This window comes from Papaver somniferum, chromosome 10 (genome assembly GCF_003573695.1).
Source record: "Papaver somniferum cultivar HN1 chromosome 10, ASM357369v1, whole genome shotgun sequence".
In the NCBI taxonomy this organism is placed as follows: Eukaryota; Viridiplantae; Streptophyta; class Magnoliopsida; order Ranunculales; family Papaveraceae; genus Papaver; species Papaver somniferum.
In genome coordinates, this window is record NC_039367.1 from 141086743 (window position 1) to 141110461 (window position 23719).

The window sequence follows — 23719 nt, forward strand, 5'->3', positions numbered from 1 at the left end:
GGCTGGCAGTATAGTGTACGCTAGCTGGCAGCATAGATGACTGCATGGGTAGAAACTGGATTGATGACTGACAGGCATAATGGGCTTCCCGTATGGATGGAGGATTCCGCCTGTGGGCATGGCCGAGCAACATGGTCGGGAGAGATGCCCGGGGGACATGCCCGGGGGACATAGCCGGGGGACATGGCCGTGGGAGATGGCCGAGAACTAGTTGGAAGTATCGCTGGCGATATTGACGAAAATTGGCTGGAAGTGCGACTGACAACTTTACTTCGACCGTTGACCGATGGTTGACCTTGACCATTGACCGATATTGACCTTTGACCATTGACCGGTGTTGACTTCACGGAGCACTGTACTTGCTTGTAGCTACTTCAGTGAGTAAGCTGGTGGCAGGCTTGAATGAGGGCTAAAGGGTGATTTAAGTAGCAATTTGGCCCATTATGTGGCATTTTAACTCATGGTACAAAAAGAGGACTTTAGATCTGGAGATCTTACAGGAGCTGCGAGGTATGAGGATAGAAATAGGGAGGTCAGAAAGGGGTAGGAAAACACAATGGACGAAGGAATACGCGACAACCACACTGGCTCGTCCAGAGTTGGAAACAACACTAGACGAAAAACTGAGGTGATATGATCAAAACCCAAGGCATGGGGAGTCGCAGCAAAGAAAACAAAGACCACGAGGAGATAAGGCAAGATGTCATGAGGCAAAGAAGATGCAGACGACGAAGCAAGGATCTAACGCGTTAGCATGAACCGAGTTGAAACTCCCAGGACTCAATACAATTGTAAGAAGGGTATGGGCGGAAGTCATATTGACCGAAGAGATCCCATCCCCACCAAATCTGGGAAGGGAGACACAATATGGGAAGAGGAATGATGAGTTTTGCCGATATCATCGCTTTCATGGCCACCATACGAACAATTGTAGGAATGTCCGGAGAATCATACTTCGTCTCATTGAATAAGGAAAGATCGCACACTACGTGGCAGATCAGAGGCTTCCACCACCACCCCAACACGACTACCATAGGATCCAGACAGAGAGGCATCAGGTCGAAATAAACAAGGGAACGTGGAGGTCCGGCTATAACTTCATAGTGCATTCGAAGGAAGAAATCCAAAATTTACATGACAATGTGCTCTCAAGAGTATACAAAAGGGACTATGAAGGAAATGAAATCATCCTTGTGGTGAAAAGGGAACCTCTGGAGGAGTGGCAAAGGAATGATATCTCGTTCTCAGCACGAGATGCACCAGAGGAAGGATCGCACACGGACTCATTGGTAATCATCTTGGTTACTCACGAGGAAAATAGGTTCGAAGCGGTAAGGGAAATATCTGGGCTATGAACAAGGTCTTATTGGACATGGGAAGCTGAGTGGACGTCCTTTTTTTATCATGCATTTAAAGCTTTAGGGTATGAAGATTCTTACGTTATGCCTTCGGCGTACAATCTATACAGATTAAATGGGGTGGCAACAAAACCAAAGGGTGAAATATGCGTGAAGATTTTCGCGGGTGGGCTAGAAGGGGTCGCATCGACTTACCACCAGGCAATAAGATTCCCAATGCCGAGTGGAATTTGCGAGATAAAAGGAAATCAGGGAGACGTGAAGGATTGCGGCGAGAAGGATATTGAAAACTACGAGGAAAGACTAAAAAGGAGGAAGAAAAGAAGGAAGAGCATGATGGAGTCAAAAAAGCAAAAAGAACTGATGGTATTCATGGAAAAGACGAAAGAAGGGTGGGCCATACTGATAGACGCATTTATGTGTCTAATTTGTCCTCAATGTTTCATATTGTTAGTACCCGATTTCGTACTTATTATGGTGTTATGTGTGTTTATAGGTATTTTTTGGAAATAAACATTGTTGGAAAATTCGGCTCCAAAAGTTGCTCGGGACACCTCCAGAGAACATTTGTTATACGGATCCAAGATTTGGATAAGGGGCACCCATGGTTATGTGTAGCCCAAATTCATCTTCAGCACCCAGGGCTATATGTATCCCAAATTTGTCCACAGCACCCATTTTTTATTGGCACCCAAGAAGCTGGTTAAGGGGCACTTTCATCCCCTTCGTTTGAACTGAATATTGGCGGGAAAATATTTTAATTCACTGTCAGATTTCAATCAAGGATTTGGAGGTGTTATAGGGAGACTAAATGGATGAAAATTTATGGGATTGTTCCTGGGACATATAAAAAGCTATTACAAGTTTTTTGGTCTATCAAATTTGGCTGAAAAATCCGTGAGAAGAAATCAGGGAAGCACGTGCATGAGAGGGACAGTTCACGGGATTACATGAGTTTTGGAGAATTTAAACGTGTTCTGCTCATGTATGATGACTCTAGCAACACTTTGGACCTTGAAAAAGATAAATGAGGAGATTTTGCATCTGTGGAAACGCGTGAGAAGCTAAATCAGGGAAGAAAATATTCCCAAAATATTTTCTTTACTGCCCGAGTTCAATGAAGAATATTGAGAATTATGGCATGATTAAATGAGTCTAAGGAGTATAAATAGGTGGATGAGATCATAGAGAGGAGGTGTCGAGAGTCTGGGGGCTGAGGAGAGCCAGAGAAGAAGAAATTCGAGTTTTCCCAAACTCGGTGTCTGCTGCTGCTGCTGATGAACATGAAGAACACGAAGAACGGACCAACCAAGACCGTCGTTTTCCAACAGTAACAACGACTCACAACCGTGGGTCGTACATCAGAGGCAGACTTATTTGTCAGCGTTTGCGACACACAGCCGTGACATACACAAGTTAAGTTTCGTACATCATAGGAAGACTTATTCGTCGGCGTTTGCGACTTATTTATTTATACCCATAATCAATTTCACACACACCTGTAACTTGCTTTCATATGGAATACACAAGTTAAGTTTCGTATTTCATTGTAGGTATGTCAGATATGCAATGACACAGGTCATACAGCCCTGGTATGCCCAAAGAGATACTCAAACTTTCACAACCTACTATGCAAAGAGTGTGCAAAGGAAATACTGAGTTGTGCATCATGTGCTTGCTATGAATGGATTGTCGATGCCATTACTGCTTACAATGGAGGTTGTATAATAAAGAAAACTCATTTGACTGACAAGCAAGAAAAGGTCTTATGTGCTGAGTTAGAAGATAAACTAAATGTAAAGAGTTGTTTTCATTGTCACAAAGATACTCATTTGGCATATGAATGCCCATGGAAGTCAAACAAATGCTTCACTCCTCACTGCAACAACATTATGAGTCTATTTACATCAAGACAACAACACCGTCTAGGTGATAAGTTTCTAAAGTGCAATGTCTGCGGTGCTTTCAAATGGGTTTATCAGAAACACGACTAAACTAATGCTAGATATAATCTGTGTAACTGTTATCTTATAATAGTTATGTAATCATGTGATGCAATGATGTAATGAACTTAAACCAAGAGTAAATAAAAGAAGTCTTTTCATAAAAAAAGAAGATCAAAGTAACACATGCCATGTGTAACTTTTATTTTCATAAAAGAAGTTTTCTTACCCACTTGCTCTCTATCATAGAAAATTCTCATCATAAGCAAATGAAACTTCTGAACCAACTTACATACAGGCATCCTCCTTAAATCAAGAATCCATGAATTAAAAGCTTCACAAAAATTTGATGTCACATGCTCATACTTTGATGACCTATCAAAGTAAGCTCTTGCCCATGTCTCAACTGGTTCTCTGTCAAACCACGCTGGTGCAGATTCCTTGGCCTCTTTGAGTCTATCCATCCAAATTTTATGACCTACCTCACTAAATGACCTTGCTGCTCTCCATGTCATAAACTCAAGGTTTTTGCCAGGATGGAGCTTCTTAAAGTTCTTATAAAGATGTTTAAAGCAGTACCTATGAAAGTGATTTACATCACTGAAATTTACAGAAACACCTTCAATCAAACCCTTTTGCCTGTCACTAATAAAATTCAAAGCCTTGGGATGTGCCTTCAATTCCTCAACCAATATACTTAGAAAATTTATCCATTCTTCCTTACACTCTGACTCACACAAGTATATAGAAATGGGAAAAATACCATTGTTTCCATCAAGACATGTAATGGCCAACAAAGTACCACCATATTTTCCAGATAAATGGCATCCATCTAGTCCTAGAATAGGTATTGCAGACTTCACAAAACCATCTAATGACACCCTATATGCCACACACAGGGACTTAAACTTCTTAGTCAAAGGGTCAGTTGTTAACTTAGCAATGTTTGTGGTATTTTCCTTCAGAATTTGGTCACATAATGCAGGCAGCAATGAATACCCTTCCTCATAACTACCCAAGATTTTCTCATTACACAGATGATAAGCATGCCAAGCAGTATAGTATGAAATTTCAACCTTGTGATTCTTTTTTACCTCAGTCATGAAGTCCCTGGGCTTGTAGTTTGGATGTGCTTTGAAAGATTCAAGCATCACCTTGGATACCCATCTTGCATTAACCGATGGATGCTTGATACCATGAATTGCCTCATAAGTGTGGACAAAATGACCTGAAAATTCAAACAACACACATAAAATTTAGTTAATAAACAAGTTATACAAGTTAAAATGACTTGGATATATAAATGGACATCTTACATTAAACAAATCACTAACCTTTTTTGCATTCAAATGTTTGCTTATCAGAAAGTACAGAGCAGTAAACCCTCCATGGACAAGTCTCATCTTTGCATTTGTATTCTTGTTGCTTTTTCTTGTTTATCACTTGGACAATGGAATGGTTCAGGTCAAGTGCTAGATTCTTTAAATAGTCCCTACAATGTTCTTTACTCAACCATTGCTGCCCAACAAACAACTTCTCCACAAACTCTTGACCTTCAGACAACTTGTGATCTCCATCTATGTTGTCAGTTTCTACAACATATTACTTGAATTCTTCAGTTGAGTTTAGTGTTGCTTGAATCTGACAAGTTAGGTTGATCTCTTCATCATCATCTATCTCAGGTTGATAAAGAAGTTCATCATCATCACTCTCATCTGGTTCATTAGGAAAGTCATCCACATTTATTGTCTCATTTTCTGAGTTGCTGTCAAGGTACACACATGCAAATATATCTTCATCATCTAGATGTGACATCACTTCATTGGGGTCAACAATAGTAGATACTTGACTTTCATATGTGCTTGACTCAACTTGAGTGGCCTTTGTAGAAGTTTTCTTTGGGTCCAAAATGGGCAGAAAATCCAAGTCTTCTTCAGGTCTATAGTCAGGCATCTTCTCGATGTTAGGATGCTCAGCCCTTGAACTTTTTCCGACAACATAACCACCTTTAGTGGGATAGTATGTAAGTAAATCATTCATTGTACCTACATTTAAATATACACAACCACCAAAAGCAATTAGAATAATCATTCTAAATCATTCATTGTCACAATATATGAGTCACTCTATTCCACATTTACCATTACCCTGCAGTACAGTAAAAATTGCTTCAAATAAGCCATCTATTTTCAGCAGACAATAATTGAAAACATTCACAGTAACTGGGTTCAAATATCTCAACCACACATGCCAACTTTCCAGACACACAATTATATACTCTGTAAGTCATCAACATGACCACAGTACTCTCACCCACCCATCACTAAATTAACAAAACTATATACCAATTTTTAACATAAAGTACCGGTCGACAAAAGTAAAGAATGAATCAAAAAGAGAACCTAAAAAAATCCTGGAACACAACAAAACCCTAAAACACAAAGGAGAAAACAAAATTGACCCATTAAAGTACTTTTTCTGCAAAGAATATCACTCGTAATATCATTAAAAGCAACAAAAACGAAAACCCCCAGATTAAATTTAAGCAATTAGGGATTTATTTAGACTTACCTCAACTGAAACACCAACTTTAACCACGAAATCTTGTAGATCGGCGATAAACTAACTGAAATCAACCATTTCTATAGTAACACGATACAAATTATATTTTCTGACAAAAATCGTAATAATCGTCTCTGCAATCAGTCTAGGAGAGAAAGAGAAGAAAAACCCTAGAACTAAAACGATTTTGGCTAAAGGAAAAAGATAAGCCGTGTATCTCTTTTAGCCACACACATGTCTAACAGAACGTTTGATGACTTGGTTAGTAAATAAATCAAACTTAAAATTTGTTTTGGTCATTTCCGTGTTTAACTGACTTTTGTAACTGTCAACGCCGGTCTCGTGATCCAAATTCTAATTAAAATTTTGGGGTGACACAAACGAAAATCTGGTCATTTTGTTGTGACGAAAGTCAAAATATCCCTAAATTTAACTTCTACATGTCATATCCATCAAAATTTAAAGTATCTAAATAATCATACTCAGGAGTCAGGTCCTTAAGACTTGGTTGCGCATCTGACCCAAAAGAAAAAATAATATCTGACCTGACCCTGACATGCTCCGGTTTCATATTTCTGTTCTTAAATTGACATCAAGAACATTTATTTTATGAAAAGTTGTTGGGGTGTATCAAACCAGGTAGAGACTCCTCCTGTTACTACTAATTTTGCTAAGTAAACTTAAGCTGCTTAAAAAAGAAAAAGAAAAAAAATGGTAAACTCAGGCTTTCCGGTACATCATTAAATTTTTGCCAAGTTAGAAAGAATACATATAATGATAGAGCAGAGCTATCTTGCATGACCTTGCGGGAAGCTATCCCACTCAAGCGGTTTCTTTTTCGTTAGATCATGCTAAAATTCAGATGTAACAGCCTTAAACTCTTTAGAGAAAATGGTGTGTTCTATTATAAAATGGTGGGTCATTTTCTAAATGTGAATCTAATAATTGATTTAATCATCTAACGTTAAATAAGCCGCTTTTACAGAAAGCCATCCCGCAAAATCGTGCGGGACAGCATTTGTCATACTGATACGCATGTCTACCATGGTAAAGGAAGCCTCGGCAATGTGAATATGCAATCAGTGAACTGGTACATTATAGATTTCAATGCAATACCTTTTCATTTCCTTTTACATGTTTTATTTTTTCAATTCTTTATCTAAGGAGCTCTTTGCAGGTGGAGTGGAGTAATGAGCTGAGCCGACATCGATGAAAGTGACTTCTGTCAGCTTTTTGTCCCTCTCGTGATAATGGTTCTTGCTAAGAGTCAATTCTGAACTCTGAGTAGTGTAATCAAATTAATTCTCACATTTTCAAGCTTTCTTTTTTGACTGATAACTCAATCCAAACCGTCCACGAACTCTACGCATTAATTAGTAGTAATTATAGCCCATGCATCTCCATGTACTCGATATACACATCTGGGATGACTGCCCATTACATCAGCAGCAGAAGAAGTAAGAAAGAAAGAAAGATACTGTTAGATTTTGTAAAACACATATATCAAAATAGTTTGTCACTCTTTCATTCATTCAATCTGCCTCTTATATAAGATACACAACCCTAGTTTTAGACCCTAGAGTCCGACCTTACAATGGACTGTCCATAACAGTTTAAGCATTGGACTATGAAGATGGGTCTCAATCTGGAGACTGAGAAGATGGGTCTCAATCTGGAGACTGTGAAGATGGGTCTCAACCCAACAGTCTCGAGCCCATATATAACTTTCCTAATACCCTCCCTCAAGACGGAGCATGGAGATCACACATGTCCATCTTGGAAATAAGAAACTGAAACTGTGCTTTCCCTAAAGACTTAGTAAAAATATCCGCCAATTGCACTGTTGTAGGAGTGTAAGAAGGCGTAATAAGCTTCTGCATGATAGCATCTCTAACCAGATGACAATCAACTTCAATATGCTTTGTTCGTTCATGAAAAACTGGATTCTGAGCAATATACAAAGTCGATTGACTATCACAGAGAAGTCGCATTCCATGTGGATGATGAACTCCCAAATCACACAGTAATTTTTTCAACCATTTTAATTCACACGTCGCCGCCGCCATAGATCTATATTCCTCTTCAGCTGACGAACGAGAAACAGTATGTTGCTTCTTAGTTTTCCAGGATATTGGAGAATACCCAAGAAGAACAAACCAACCCGTCAACGAGCGTCTAGTTAAGGGACAACCAGCCCCATCTGAGTCACACCATCCTTTCAAATTAAGACCACTATCAGAGCGCAACAGAATTCCCTGCCCAGGATTCTTCTTCAAATATCGAACCACACGAAGAGCCGCTTCCCAATGTGCTATTCTCGGCAGTTGCATGAATTGAGACAAAATATGAACAGAATATGCTAGGTCTGGCCTAGTCACGGACAAATAGATTAAACGCCCAATCAGTCTTCGATATTTTTCCACATCCGTGAACAAATCTCCTTTGTCCAAAGAAAGACGATGATTAGTTTCCATTGGAAATTTTGCAGGTTTTGCACCTAATAAACCTGCTTCCATGATGATATCCAACGCATATTTGCGTTGACACATATAAAAACCTTGTGCACTTCGTGCCACCTCCAAACCCAGAAAATACTTCAACTTTCCCAAATCTTTCATCTTGAAACATTGTCCCAAGTAAAGTTTGAATTGATCAAGCGCAACTAAATCATTACCCGCAACAATCAAATCATCCACATATACCAAAACATTAAGTTGGGTTTTTCCCTTAGTCATGATAAAAAGAGAATAATCGGAATATGATTGCCGAAACCCATAATTCTTCAAAGCTGCAGACAATTTTGCAAACCAACACGAGGAGCCTGCTTTAAACCATATAAAGATTTTTTCATCCTACACACCATATTAGACTTACCTTGAGAAAATCCAGGTGGTATTTTCATATACACTTCTTCTTCCAAGTCTCCATGAAGAAATGCATTATGTACATCCATCTGATGCACTTCCCAATTCTTAATTGCTGCCACAGCTAGGAAAGTCGCACTGTCGTCATTTTCGCCACTGGTGCAAATGTCTCATTGTAATCCAACCCTTCTACTTGATGATTCCCAAAGATCACCAGTCTAGCTTTGAGCCGCACCAACTGTCCATTCTCATCATACTTCTCTGTGTAAATCCATTTACTACCAAGAGCTTTCTTTCCCGGCGGTAATTCTTCTAATTCCCATGTTCCTTGTTCTTCCAAAGCTCGTATTTCTTCTGCCATTGCCTTACGCCATCCTGGATGCTTCATGGCTTCTTTGAAATTTTTAGGCGCAGACCCAGCAGTAATTGCTGCAAGAAACTTTTATGAACTGTAGAGAATTTATCACAACTAACATAATACGTCAAAGGATACGGCGTACCTGAGGATGATTGTGGAGAGTGAGCATGGATGGACTATTTTGTCGTACAGTGTGCGTTACAAAACCTTTGAGCCGACTAGACGGAATCTTCTGTCTCCTTCCTTTACCCATACTAGCTTCCGTCACTTCCTTCGAGACCACAGGGTTCTCAGTAATATATTCTGGGTTCTCAGTATCATCGGGTTCTCAGTAATGTCTTCCGGGTTCTCAGTAATGTTTTCTGGGTTCGCAGTAATACCTTCCTGGTTCCCAGTAACATATTCTGGGTTCGCAGTACTGTCTTCCGGGTCCTCAGTAATGTAAGTTGGGTTCTCAGTAATATCTTCTGGGTTCTCTTGCTGCACTATTTCTTCATCATCACTCCAACACACGTCATTATTATCCTGAACTATCTCAGTTGACTGATCAGGTACCCTATATATGTAAGGAAACTGATGTTCATGAAACTCTACATCCCTTGAAACTAAAAATTGTCTTTTGTCTAAGTCATATACTTGCCACGCCTTCTTCCCAAAAGGATAATCCAGAAAGAAGCACCTTCTTCCTCGACTTGCAAACTTATCCCCTTTACTACTTTGATCATGTACATAACACAAGCAACCAAATACTTTCAACTGACTATATGGTGCCGGTTTCCCAAATAGAACTTCATATGGAGTTTTGTTATTTAGAACCGGTGTAGGCGTTCGATTAATCAAATACGCTGCTGTCAAGGCACATTCTCCCCAAAATCTGATCGGTAAATTTGCTTGAAACCTCAAAGCTCTTGCCACATTCATTATGTGCTGATGTTTTCTCTCAACTCTTCCATTTTGTTGAGGTGTTCCTACACAGGATGTCTCAAAAACTATTCCATTAGTTTTAAAATAGCCACGCAATGCATTAAATTCAGTTCCATTATCACTTCTAACAATTTTGATTTCTTTACCAAATTGACGTTTCACAAGCGCAATAAAGTTAAGAAATATCGTTGCAACCTCAGTTTTGCTTTGAATTAAATAAATCCACACACCTCTTGAAAAATCATCTACTATTGTCAGAAAATATTGTCCTCCAGACGACGAGCACGTCTTATAAGGACCCCACAAATCTATATGAACCAAATCAAAACTACAACTGGATTTGCTCAAACTACTAGCAAAACTACTTCTACGATGTTTTGCACGTGGACAAATATCACACGCATCATTATTTTTCTTCAATAATCTACCCATACCTGGTAACCGTTGTAACACTTTCTCTGATGGATGTCCCAATCGCTGATGCCACAGCTCATACGTATCCTCATTCACCGTAAGCACTTTAACTGGAGGCACACCACAGAACATATATAGTCCACCTCGTCAACCAAACCTGTATAAGACATAAATTGTTAGTACATTGAACATTACATACTACCTCATCAATGAGTTGTGTAACAGAAATCAAGTTACAAGTTATCTGTGGCACATAAAGCACATTGTCCAATCTCAAACCACCAGGAAGAATAACTGTTCCTATTTTCTCAGAGTGAGCATATTTTCCGTCCGGCAGTCCCACCAAACATGCTCTAATATCTTTCACATTTATCATATCATCTCTTTTACACGTGATATGATTTGTAGCTCATGTGTCTATAATCCAGGATGTTTGATTTGTCTTACCTTGGAGCTGGGAACTGATTTTTCTTGAATTTAAATATTCAAGAACCTGCTGAACTTGACTTGCAGTCACGCCTGTCAGTCCTGATGCATCTCCTGAAGATCCAGTGGCGGGATGAGATGATGTTGTTGCTGCCGAGATGTTCAAATTATGCGTACGTATATTGTCTTGTCCTCTACATCCTCTGCTGTTCACAAACCCGGCACCAGCACGTCCTCTACCACCTGCTCTACCACCAGTTCGGCCTCCTCGACCATATCCTCTTCCACCTCTTTGTCTGTCACCCCACCATTCCGGGTATCCAATCAGCTGAAAACACCCTTCCTGTGAGTGCCCTTCTCGGCTACAATGCTTGCAAAATTTGTTAGGATCATACATATTATTGTATGGATGCTGGTCTGACTGAACCTTGAACGCCATAACATTGTCCTGTGTCTGAGACGCCACAACTCCTTCCCCCAATTTTAGACGTTCCTAATTAACCACAGCTTGATAAGCCACATCTATAGATGGCAGTGGTTCTCTTGCCAGTAATTGTTCACGCAGGGAGCTATACATGGTATCCAAACCAATCAAAAAATAGTGTAAGAAATCTTCTTCTCTCAACGTACTAACCTGTGTTGCAATGTTACACGTGCACAGGACACAGCTACACTTTGGTATCTTCATGTGTCACCATCTCATCCCATATCTTGTTCAATCTCCCATAGTACACTGCAACCTCCTCAGTCATCTTCTGTTTGCATTCGCTTAAGGAAGCTTTCAACTGGCAGATCCGAGTTCCACTTACAACACAAAATCTCCTCTTCAAGTGCGTCCATAACATGCTCGCATCATCATAATCCCCCAACGTTGATCTAATATTTGTCTCCAATGTATTGCTGATCCAAGAAACCAGCATTGAATGCACTACAATCCACTCCTCTAACTCCTCAGGTTCTGTTGGTTCTTTGACGGTTCCATCAACAAAACCAAATTTCCGTTTGGCTATCAATGATCTTCTCACTGCTCTAGCCCATTCATCATAGTTTGCTCCCTTTAATACAATAGGTGTGATGATAATCCCTGGTCCATCACTTGATCCCAGATGATATTCTGGTTTCTTCTTTTGCATATTGTTTTCTACCTCTTTTCCTGTTTTAGATGATTCTGTATCATCCGCCATGTTTACTGTTCTAGGGTTTTCTTATTCGTGTTAATCAACTCTGGCTCTTGATGCCATGTTAGATTTTGTAAAACACATATATCAAAATAGTTCGTCCCTCTTTCATTCATTCAATCTGCCTCTTATACAAGATACACAACCCTAGTTTTAGACCCTAGAGTCCGACCTTACAATGGACTGTCCATAACAGTTTAAGCATTGGACTATGAAGACGGGTCTCAATCTGGAGACTGAGAAGATGGGTCTCAACCCAACAGTCTCGAGCCCATATATAACTTTCCTAATAGATACAGCTAGATTGTGTATTCAATCGATGATTTTACTACTAAAAGAAATTAATGTACCACATAGGTCTCAATTACTGCTACCAGCACAACTACTAGTACTAAAGTCTAATTTGCTTCTTTCAGGATTAAAAGTAAGTTTTCTTTCTCTGTTCCTACATTTTTGTTCTTCCTCTCTTCATTTCTGATATGGGTTTTTAATGGTTTCATACGACTGTGAACAAATTTTTATTTTGATCATCACCACCATTTTTGAAGAAAAAATTAGCGGTTTTATTAGGCATGTTCTGAAAGAATGCAAATGACTAGCTAGTTTTTGTTTCTGCCATTTCCACTTTGTATCATCATCTGTTATCTTCAAAAGAATTTTGATAGATTTCTGATTTTTATTGAAACTGGTTACTCTACTTTTTTGATTTGTTTACACTTAATTCTGGTGTTTTTTCATATGATCTGAGTTTTATTTTAGTTAGATCTCTACTTTGTTATTTTAGGCTTTCTTGAGTGTTGGATTTAGTTGCTGTTAAGGTTCAAATGATTGAGAATGAATAAAATAAAATACGAACAAGATCATTAGATGTGATTTTATAGGTGCTATTTTAAGCTATGCTTCTTTGTTTACGTATCCTGATCTAGTATGATCTTTATTATTTGTATCAAGTGGGAAAACAAGGATTTGATTCTGGGTTTTCATTTCTTTTGATTTTTGAAAGCAAGTGTTTGGACATTTCTGTGATTATGAATGACTGATATTTTTTTGGACATTTCAGTGATTATTAATGATTGAGATATTTTTACTAATTGATCTCATTTTTTTTTCCATTGTGCAGGAATTTGCAGGATTATCAAATTTCTAGGAACATTTCAAGAGCTACTGCAGTGATTTCCTTCCTCTCAAACAGCATTTTGAGGCTTCCTCAATTTAGTAGAACCTCTACTCCATCTAAACACATTACACTGTATGGAGATTGTTGGTCCCGTCGTCGACATAATCTCTTGTCTATGGAATTGTTCTGCTGTCCATGGAAAGTATTATCCCTGTGAAATAAAACAAAACGTGAAATCTCTTAAAAATTTAATTATCAAATTAAGAGAACGAAGGGATGATGTGAAGGAGAGGGTTGATATTGCAGAATCAAACCCAACAAAACCAGTGAAACGTACCCATGAAGTCGGCGGTTGGCTTCCTCGTGTAGAAGCTTTGGAACAACAAGTAGAAAATATTTTACGAGAAGTAGAAAGTGCTTATAATGGAGGCGGCAGCTATTTTTGTTGTTGGGGTCGAAAGAATTGTTGCAGTGGTTACAGACTTGGGAAATTGGTAGTGGAAAAGATAAATGCAGTAGAGAAATTGTTGGAGGAAGGTAACTTCAATGCCGTTGTTGAAGAATCTCAACCCGATCCTATTCGAGAGATATGCACCAATAAAACTCTTGGAATGGACCAAAAGCTTGAGCATGTATGGAGTTTATTGGTTGATGAGACAAGTCCTGTGAGAGTTATAGGCTTACATGGAATGGGTGGTGTTGGAAAGACTACTCTTATAATGAATCTGAACAATGAGTTTCTTAAAAGAAACCATCCTTTTGATTCAGTCATTTGGGCTGTGGTGTCGAAAGATTTCGATGTAAAAAATATTCAAAATCAGATCGGCAAGTCACTTGGGTTGTCTTGGTCAGAAGAAACTATAGATGATAGAGCCAAAGATCTGACCCAAGTGTTGAAGAACAAAAAGTTTGTGTTGTTCTTAGATGATATATGGAAAAGAGTTGATTTACAAATAATTGGAATTCAATCTCAAGAGCTAACCAAATCTAGAGTTGTATTCTCAACCAGATGCGAGTCGGTGTGTGGGTGCATGAAAGCTGATGAAATCATCAAAGTAAATTGCTTAGATTGGAATGATTCTTGGCGTCTTTTTCAACAAAATGTCGGTCAAAGAGCGCTAAGTTTCCATACTGATGTATCCAATCTTTCTAAGAAAGTTGCCAAAGAATGTCTTGGTCTTCCGCTAGCACTGATCGCTATTGGTCGAACCATGGCTACAAAATTAACTCTTCAAGAGTGGAAACATGCACACAATGTTTTGAAGAAATCAGCATCTGAGTTTTCCGGTATGTCTTGTCAATATACTTAGGCTATAACCATCTAAATTTGAAACTATCTCCTCATAATTTTAGTGTTTGCTGCTATTACTGAATTTTGGTTGAGAAATCTGGAAACATACTAAAATTTAGTTTATGTGTTGACAATTTTCTTTTGCAGGCATGGTTGATGAAGTGCTGGTTATTTTGAAGTTTAGTTATGATAATTTGCAAAATGAAAAGTTGAAGTCTTGTTTCTTATGTTGCTCCTTATACCCAGAAGACTATTTGATAGGTAAGGATAAACTAATTAGACTTTGGTTAGGAGAAGGATTCTTAGATGAAGTTGATGATATGGATGAAGCTTATACCGAAGGTCATGATGTAATTGATAGTCTTAAAAGTGCGCGTTTGCTAGAAAATGGTCCCTGTAACTGTTGTATGGAAGATTCGGTGAAGATGCACGATGTAGTTCATGATTTGGCAATTTGGATAGCCTCAGATATCTGGGAAAGAAAAGGTAAGCATTTAGCAGTTCAAGCAGGAAGCAAGCTAAAGCTCCGTGAATGGAAGAAGGCAGAGAAGATATCTCTAATAGGAAATATCTCTATCAAACAACTTAGTGGAGCACCAAATTGCTTGTATCTCTCAACTTTGTTGCTTCAAAGCAGTAACGTGCGTACTATATCTGATGACTTTTTCCAATGCATGCCCATGCTTAAAGTTTTAGATATGTCCGGTGGGAAAATCAGGGAGAAGCTACCACCAAGCATTTTCTCGCTAACGGAATTAGAGTACCTTGATCTATCATGTGTCGACCGTAGAAATATTTCTAGAATTGAACTAAGTCCACAAACTTTGGGTTGTCTTACAAAATTAAAGATGTTGGACTTATTTAATTCACAGATATACAACTGGGAAGAATTAGGTGGACCAAGTCTGAGCGACTTGGAATGCTTAAAAGCATTGGATTATCTCGGAATCAATCTAGAGACGGTTGTTGCACTTCAAAAATTGGTAAGTATCCACAAATTGCAATTGTCCACAAAATTGCTGCTAGTCAACAGATGTGAGGGTATTACAACTCTCGTTTTGTCACCGATGTCTTTACCATCATCACCAATATCATCAATAGTTAGCCTGGCAAGCATGGTTAGTTTAAAATCACTACATCTCAAAATGTGTGATGAGTTAGAAGAGCTGAGAATCATGAGTTGCGTAGGTATGGAAGATAATGTTACTTTGCTTATGACTTTGGAGAAACTTTATATTGATAGCATATGGAATTGTCAAAGATTGTGTGGGATGTGCCTCGAAGGTCAGGGATTCTGCTTTTTGATCCTTAAAGATGTAAGTATTATGTATTATCCTAAAGTGAAGGATGTATCATGGTTGATTTATGCTCAAAATCTTGAGAAGCTTGAACTGTTTTGTCTACAAGAATTGGAAGAGGTAATATCTGATAGGTTTGCAGGAGAAGACATGTTAAGTAACGTGTTTTCAAGACTAAAGCATTTGAAGTTGCATGGGCTCAGGAACCTAAAGAAGATATGTAAGCATAGTGTGCAATTCTTGGTTTTGGAGTACGTTATAGTGATGGAATGTCCACAACTGATGAAGCTACCATTTAACAACAATGGTGTCATTCCGAACACTTCATTCTCTGTATTTTGTCGGGTGTTTTCTCGGTTAAAAACGTATTTGATCACTTTGTAGGTTTGCTGTAATCTATTTGGGGAAACTCTAGTCTGTTGCAGAATTTTTTTGAGTCTGCATTTCAAATTCTTGCAAATTTCTGAAGACTTCCGGGACTTCTTACAGTCGTGCATGACTATAACGGGTCAAATGCATCTAATTTTGCCAATTTAAAATCCTTTCTTTGACAAGCATCCAGTTTCGTGGATAACAAATTTTTTTCTACAATCAAATGATCTGCAAGGAGTGTGTCTGTACGTCTCCCTTAACTTTATCATGTTTGGGCGCAACAAAAGGAGCAATTTCAATGGTTTCATTTTTCTTATATTTATCAACATGGATGATTGTTTTACAACCTCGGGCAAGCACATCCTGATAACTTATACCAGCTTTGTCTTTGCGTACTTGTATTTTGCAAAATTCGAAACTAATTAACGCCTTTTCACTGTGGAGGAGTTCATAATCATATGTTTGAATTTTGATAGCATTTGGTTCCTATGCTGAATCAAAAAGAATCATTTATGCTCCTTATGCTGCAGCCGAACATGATGAAGTTAAGGGAGATTAACTCACTCCGGCTGCAGCATAAGGAGCATCAAGTGCATTTTCGATTACTTCTATTGGCTTTTGACTTGACGCTGTGGTGTTGTTGGCTTATTTTTATTTTTTGAAATTCGAGCTCTTAACTACAAGACTGGAATAATGCTGTTCTTTCTTTTTTTTTTGCTCGATAAAGAAAAGATATATTGAGAAGATTAGCAGCCAAAAACAGCAGCTAACCAGCAAACAAAAAAACAAGGATACAAAGCTAGAAGACTAGCAGGAAGGACAAACCCAAAAACAATGAAAAACAAGGATCAGGGAGGTCTAAAGAACAACTCCCTCCAATTTACAATCACGTCAGTAGTTGAAATACCTGACATACAAGGGGTATAACTTTCCCACTGAAAGACTTTTAACTTAATGTCATTAATGATGTCCTCAACCTTTCTTTCCTTAGAGTTGAAAGTACAGTTGTTACGCTCCAGCCAAGTGACCCAATAGCAGCATATAAGCGAATCCACACCTCCTTACCACAAAGAGATAAACAAGTTGTTGACCAATTCTTAGTAATGTCCAAGGTGGTGCATGTTAGATTGACAGATCTACCAGACTCGAGGCAGAAATATCTCCAGATTTGAGTTGTGAAAGAGCAAGTTAAGAATAAGTGAGCATTAGACTCAGCACCTTGTTTGCACAAACAACAAACATTAATACGAGGGTTCCCACTAGGAGTAACAAGAACAGAACCTCTTTTTTGTAGATTATCTAAGGTTGGCAGTCTATCCAACACGCATTGCCAAAGGAAAAAACTAACATTGTGAGGCCAAGCTCTTAGACCAGACATGCTTATGAGGGAAAGTAGCAGAAGTAGAATCAGAAATAGATAGATTGTAGGCTGATTTGACAGAGAAATTACCCGAGCTGTCTCCCAGCCAAACCAAAGAGTCTTCTTCATCGGGGTAGAAAACAATGGAGTCGAGCATAGAGAAAGCTAGAGACAGTTTAAAAAGAAGTTAGGTTAACAAGCATAGAGAAGGCTAGGTACAACCACACCAAGTTTTGCCAAAGGAATAATGCTGTTCTTTGCATGCAAGTTTAAAAAGAAGTTAGGTTAATGACCAATGTTCAGATCTGAAGCATGTTTACGAAATACGAAACCAATATTCGTGTGGAACTGTCATGGCTAAACTATGCTATGAACTGCTAATTTTATTAAAAATTACTTGAAAACAATCAATAAATACAGGCAAACCTCAAATCTAACTGACAATTATCACTTCCCTAACAAAATTCAAATTTAAAGCCAATATCAAACTCTGGACACACTTTGAGCTCATTGATCATTCAAACAAATACTAACCTACTGACTAAAAAACTGGGCACCCTTTAACCACAATACCAGGTTCGGTTGGGCAAGTAGCTAAGGGACAGTGATCAAGCTCGGTCCCCCACCACTTTAAATTCACTTTCTCATTTTGTAGTGCGAAGAACAGTAGCACACCCATGAAGGCTGTTCCAGTATCCAATGCTGCCGACAAAACGTAATTGTATTTCTTCCACCACCCTTTCCTGTACTTGAACACAAAGTAGTTGAATATCATCCCTGTGATTAGCCAACAAGCAATATTTGTAGGAGTTGCTGGAGGCATGCCAGCGAATCCATACGATATCAGCGGTATATTGATCAATGGAATCCATTTCTTCTCGGGGAAGATTTTGCTCATCACCCAAATTGGTACTGGCAAAATAGCTCCAACGAGGTACAACCACACCAAGTTTTGATACATTCCACCAGCTCCGAATAATCTGTTTGGTCCGATCAGACCCCATATAACAGAAGCATTGAAGGTGACTTTGTATTTTGGACAAGTCCATGGATTATCGGGATGTTGAGCATCATCTACACATATGTTTTCGATATTATCAAGCATCCACCAACAAACACCAAGGTTGACTACACCAGCTATAATTGTTCCAGCAAGCTTCATCATATAAAGACATCTTTAGTAAGTATACTGTGTACCTTTCATATTTTGCAAAAAATGTAACATTGCCTTCTTTCTGAGATGTTTTGAGTTTCATACCTGCGCGGTGTACATACACTTAGGTGGGATTTTCATGTAGTGACCAAGTTTCAGATCCGACAAAAACGAGAGTGCATGAACAGTACTGATACGGCCATATATTTTGAAAAGAAGACTAGCAATGGGTTTTCCTGGTAGGATATAACCAAACATAAATTGGGCTATTATGTCGTATCCAGGTTGCTGCAACATGAGCACAGAAACATCCACTAGTTAGGGCAAGAATTGATTATACTGATGTCTAATTATTTATACAGGAAACTAAATGGAAGAAGGGAAAATTTTAAAGAGATTGAAAGTGAATACTTGGTTAGTAGTTGCTTGGATGACTCCAATGGGTAAGGTAACGACAAAAGCCAATACAAATGCGAAAAGCATCCCCCACCAAGGAAGCTGAATATCTTTTGGCCAAATGAACGACATTAAGAAAGACAAACCAATGCTTCCTCCCAAGAGAATGAGATACCACCACTGAGGAACTTCTTCGTAAGCCTTCATTAGTTTTGCATGTATGTCTAATTTCACATTCACCTTGTTCCATGCTGATTTAGTCTGTTTCCAAATGTCACTGCAAGATTCGAAGTCAGTCACGATATAATACCAACAATTAATTTGATGTGAAATGCGAAGTTTGTATTGTAGCAGAATATTGGGGCAATACTCATGTTGAATTACACTGGCAAGAGAACATCAGAGTATAAACTTATAAGATTCTGAAAGTGTTCAATAATGATCAAAAAGAAACTACGTAAAATATATATACCTTCCATGAAAGAGAGCAACATGAACGATAGTAGCTGAAAATCTTGCGAATCCGGACGCAATAGAAAGAGCAAATAATGGGCCGAGATATAACTTGCCATAATTTTCATAAGCCGCAATATTAAGATCATATTGTGGTGTCAGGATCTTGCTGGTATCGTAGATTTGACCAGTATGAGTGAAAAGTTTATTCGAAAACATTGGAAACCTTCTGTAATCAAAAGTATTATATTTCCAATAACAGAGAGGAATGATTATGTAAACGAACATGATGAATCCAACTGCAATGTTGAGTATTGAAACCCATGGTGTAACAAGTGGACTACCATGGTAAGCTGAAATTCCTGCCCAATCAAGAGTGAAAGCACCTATACCAAGTCCATTTTTACCAGAAAAAACCTGATGAGCAGTAATGCTATGGGGCCATATCCAGCATACCCAAGAAAAGAATGTCAACATTGTGAAAAGATAACCAGGGAAAGCGTAGTAAGCGAAACTTGCCCCCATGAAAATGAGGAAGAATTTCATTCTTGTTAGGCCCCTGGAATTGGTTTCCTTCTCATGGAGAGCTCTGTGATTTAGTAAAAATTATAGTTAGTAAAGATTCTAGGTAATAATATGTAGTAAGTGGACAACAAGGGTCCATAGCTCAGTGGTAGAGCATTTGACTGCAGATCAAGAGGTCACCGGTTCGAACCCGGTTGGGCCCTTTTTTGTGAATCTTTTTTAAGCAAGTTCCATATCAATTTGTTTTGTTTGAACGTGATTGGAATGGATTACCTGAACAAAGAAACTTGAGCAAGGTTTGATGGCCACCACATTTCAGCTGGATCAACCAAAAACCTCTTCAACATCCCTGCCCATCCATACCCCAATATCTGCAAAAATTCCACTAATCATACATCCAGAACCACCTAAAGTCACCAAAACGTTTTCTACCCCGACCAAAGGGGTTTTTGAACCACAAGATCAAAAAAGAAAAGTCACCAGAAAGCTTTCTAAGAGGTTTCTACCCCGACCAAAGGGGTTTCTGAACCACAAGATCAGAAAAGAAAAATGCATTGATAAGACAATATGCACGGAACCAAAGGAATGAAAATTTATTACGTACCTGAGTAGTCAAGACAATAAGAAGAGCGCAAAGGAAGTTCAAGCTTTGTTTATAATAAGCTTTCATGACAGTAATAGCACCAATAGAATAAGCATCACCACCTCCACTAGAAACACCACAGTTTGCAAAGATTGTGATAATAACATGCTCTTTCATATTAAAAGGTCCAGGATTTAAACTAAAACTTTTGCCGAGAATTATTATATTCCTTTTTGGAAGTACCGATGCCATAAATTTACCAATGGGCAATACTATTATTTGCATCAAGATGGCTGATATTGTTAATGGTTGAGCACGATAAGTGAAGAATGTGTTTAAAAATATGAGTATGGTACACGAAAGTGTACCTAAAAACCATACCCTAAACGTCATTACGGGTATTGATGGGTCATCTGTTTCTGGTACTACTAGTCTAACTTCTTCTATCGGTGAATGATCATCTGATGATTCTTGAACGTAATGGGTTCTCTCTTTTGATGACTCCATGGTGGATTTTTGGTTTTGAGTTTTGAGAACCCTAGTCTCTCTTACTGCGTAAATCTATCTCACCTTGTCTAGTCTTTATATATAACAAGTTAACAGGTTTTAAGTAAAAAGTTCGTACAAGTATTATATATTTTGACAAGTTCAGAATTATATTTTTGCCATAAGAAATATACGAATCTTAATGCACTCATTTTATTAATGGCAGGAAATATATTGTATATTTTCTCTAAAGATATTTGAAGAAAAATTAACGGTGGATGATAGGTTGGTACGAAAATAGGGATTACTTTACATAAATAGGGTTTCTAACGTTTATATTTTTGCCATAAGAAATATGCGAATCTTAATGCACTCATTTTATTTATTTATGGCAGAAAATATATTTGTATTTTCTCTAAAGATGTTTGAAGAAAAAAATAACGGTGGATAATAATAGGTTGGTACAAAAATAGGGATTACTTTACATAAATAGGGTTTCTAACGTAACTAAGTTAAGACTTTAGGAGCAAACACAAGCAGAATAACCCCGCCTGATGGACGAACACAAGCTGACGTGTGTTAAATGCACCTGAGGCACAAGTAGACTTGATTCTACTTTTACATTGCTATAGGATGTCCAGGGAACACCTTCGATCAATGTGGAAAGCATACCACATTCCAATTGGAAATGCTATAATAACCTACAAGATTGCCAAGTATACTATTGTATACTTCAGTTTATAGACCGGTGGACATCAACGTTGTCTGATATTAAAGAGTGGTTTCAAGTATACAATTATGTAACATTAATGTCTGTAACACCACCGACCTAATCAGGTAGAACCTCCACCTAGCTAATTATGTCAAGTATTGTTACCTAACTGAATATTTGTTGTAGCCTCTAGAAAATGTGAATCAACAATCAATCAACTTGTTATTCTTAGATTTGGACTGTTTATCAGATACAGTACAAGTGATTATTAAAAAAGAATTATACTCCCTCCCCACAACATATATAGGTGAGGGACCAATTCTCTTAGATTAAGAATTGTTTTTTGATTTCACAAGTATCCATGTTTTTTTCTGCTTTGCCCTTAATTGTATTTTCATGTTAGAGACATATACCCAATTATGATGATTCTCAAACAAATAAATAAGAGTAGTAGAAGTAAAATATCGTTTTGAAATTTGCACTCCGCCTATATAGTGGTACAAGGAAAAATGAAAATCCCGCCTATATAATAAGTACGGAGAGAGTAACAAGTTAAAGCATACAAATTCAACCATCAATAATTCAAAAATCAAGTAATTTGAACATATTCATTAGCACTTTCTCTAAAAATATAAATACAAACAAATAATAATCCTTCACCAAGAAAGTTTATATCGGATTTTATCATTTATGAAAGCTTATACTGGATTTATTTGTGATGCATACTAATTTTTTAATCAGTGACGCCGTAATTGAGGTGTGGCAGTCAGTCCAATTTCCAATAGATATGATAGAGTTGGGCTCCATATAAAATGGTTGCTTGGTTTTCTCCACCATCTCAATTTCTCCTCATCATAAAAGAAGAATGATTTTCTAGGGATCATGATTTTTTTGAGGGGATCATGATTTTATTAGGCCACCTTCCCTATAGTGATAAGGGGTGTCATGAAATGTTGAAATGACTAACCTATTCTTAACCTAATTTAATTTAAAATCAACTTAATAACCACCTATATATATAACCACCACCTCCTCCCACCATCACCGCCCACCACCGCCGATTACCACCACCACTAACCACCGATTACCACCACCACCGCCCACCACCGTCGATTACCACCACCACCTCCGATTATCACACCACCAACCACCGATTACCACCACCACCTCCTCTCACCACCACCGCCACCGCCTATTTAAGAAATGTAACAACATCAATGCAATCACAATTAAGTTCGGTTACATAATAATTTTATCGAGTATAAAAGACGCCAGTCGCAACCTGATTCTGCCATGGAACCACTCCGGAGGTATTTTCCAACAAACCCTTCACTTTAATTTGATTTTGATTGCTTCAATCGAATAGAAATCATCAAAATAGGGTTTTAATAGGAGTTACAGAGCCATGTTCGGTTAGGCCGATTTTCCAAAAAACCCTAGTTTAGTAACCAAACTTCTTGAAAATGAAGAACACGAAGAACAATTCGGTTCTATTGGATTTAAAACTAAGTCACCGAACTCTCTGTTCGGTTGTTTCGTAAAAAATTTAAAAACTACAAAGTAACCGAACTCCATCCTTAGAATCAAAAAAAAAAAAACAAATCCAGTCTAACCGAACTGTGTTGTTGTGGCCACTATGTTGAGTTCCAAAATAACCGAACTTAGCCAGTAGAGTTCGGTTTGTTCGCAAAAACTTTTAAAACTACAAAGTAGCCGAACTTAGCCAATAGACGCTGGAACTTCACATTTTTTTTGTTTGTTAAGTTCGGTAACTTCACAATTTTATCGCAGACACTAGTCCAGAAGGGTTTAGAAATGACGCATTTAAATAACGGATTAATCACGTAAATAAGATTTCACATACAAATACTGTCATATAACATGAAAATAATCGGGCCCACCATCTAACGAAAATAAACCGTCATTTTGAACCGTGATAACTTATA

At 38.1% G+C, this 23719-nt stretch overlaps 3 protein-coding genes and 1 non-coding gene across 4 annotated transcripts; 2 read left to right on the forward strand and 2 right to left on the reverse strand.

The window, feature by feature from the left end:
• Nucleotides 1–3323: 3323 nt before the first annotated feature.
• Nucleotides 3324–5987, reverse strand: LOC113316808. The gene is made up of 3 exons (XM_026564959.1): nucleotides 5873–5987; nucleotides 4636–5346; nucleotides 3324–4529 (listed from the first exon to the last, which is right to left on the reverse strand). Exon 3 carries the CDS (start codon nucleotides 4450–4452, stop codon nucleotides 3460–3462), a length of 993 nt encoding a protein of 330 aa, XP_026420744.1. The 5' UTR covers nucleotides 4453–4529; nucleotides 4636–5346; nucleotides 5873–5987; the 3' UTR covers nucleotides 3324–3459.
• A 7291-nt stretch (nucleotides 5988–13278) lies between these two features.
• LOC113316351 (disease resistance protein SUMM2-like) lies at nucleotides 13279–16664 on the forward strand. Its single transcript, XM_026564550.1, has 3 exons — nucleotides 13279–14431; nucleotides 14583–15953; nucleotides 16582–16664. The coding sequence occupies exons 1-3, from the start codon at nucleotides 13279–13281 to the stop codon at nucleotides 16662–16664; spliced, it is 2607 nt and encodes an 868-aa protein (XP_026420335.1).
• Nucleotides 16665–18006: 1342 nt separating this feature from the next.
• LOC113316352 (oligopeptide transporter 3-like) lies at nucleotides 18007–21082 on the reverse strand. The gene is made up of 6 exons (XM_026564551.1): nucleotides 20597–21082; nucleotides 20266–20363; nucleotides 19487–20056; nucleotides 19030–19291; nucleotides 18724–18906; nucleotides 18007–18621 (listed from the first exon to the last, which is right to left on the reverse strand). The coding sequence occupies exons 1-6, from the start codon at nucleotides 21080–21082 to the stop codon at nucleotides 18007–18009; spliced, it is 2214 nt and encodes a 737-aa protein (XP_026420336.1).
• Nucleotides 20124–20195, forward strand: TRNAC-GCA. Its single transcript has one exon. It is a non-coding gene; the product is annotated as a tRNA-Cys (tRNA).
• Nucleotides 21083–23719: the final 2637 nt, after the last annotated feature.

Excerpts from the sequence above, each read along its gene's own strand:
- LOC113316352 (XM_026564551.1), bottom strand. The coding sequence starts at position 21,082 with ATGGAGTCATCAAAAGAGAGAACCCATTACGTTCAAGAATCATCAGAT. Across the intron at positions 20,364-20,596 it reads TTATTGTCTTGACTACTCAG|ATATTGGGGTATGGATGGGC; the intron begins GTACGTAATAAA and ends GAATTTTTGCAG. Across the intron at positions 18,622-18,723 it reads AGTGTATGTACACCGCGCAG|CTTGCTGGAACAATTATAGC; the intron begins GTATGAAACTCA and ends TATATGATGAAG.
- LOC113316808 (XM_026564959.1), bottom strand. The coding sequence starts at position 4,452 with ATGCTTGAATCTTTCAAAGCACATCCAAACTACAAGCCCAGGGACTTC.
- LOC113316351 (XM_026564550.1), top strand. The coding sequence starts at position 13,279 with ATGGAGATTGTTGGTCCCGTCGTCGACATAATCTCTTGTCTATGGAAT. Across the intron at positions 14,432-14,582 it reads ATCAGCATCTGAGTTTTCCG|GCATGGTTGATGAAGTGCTG; the intron begins GTATGTCTTGTC and ends TTTCTTTTGCAG. Across the intron at positions 15,954-16,581 it reads CAGGAACCTAAAGAAGATAT|CATTTGGTTCCTATGCTGAA; the intron begins GTAAGCATAGTG and ends GAATTTTGATAG.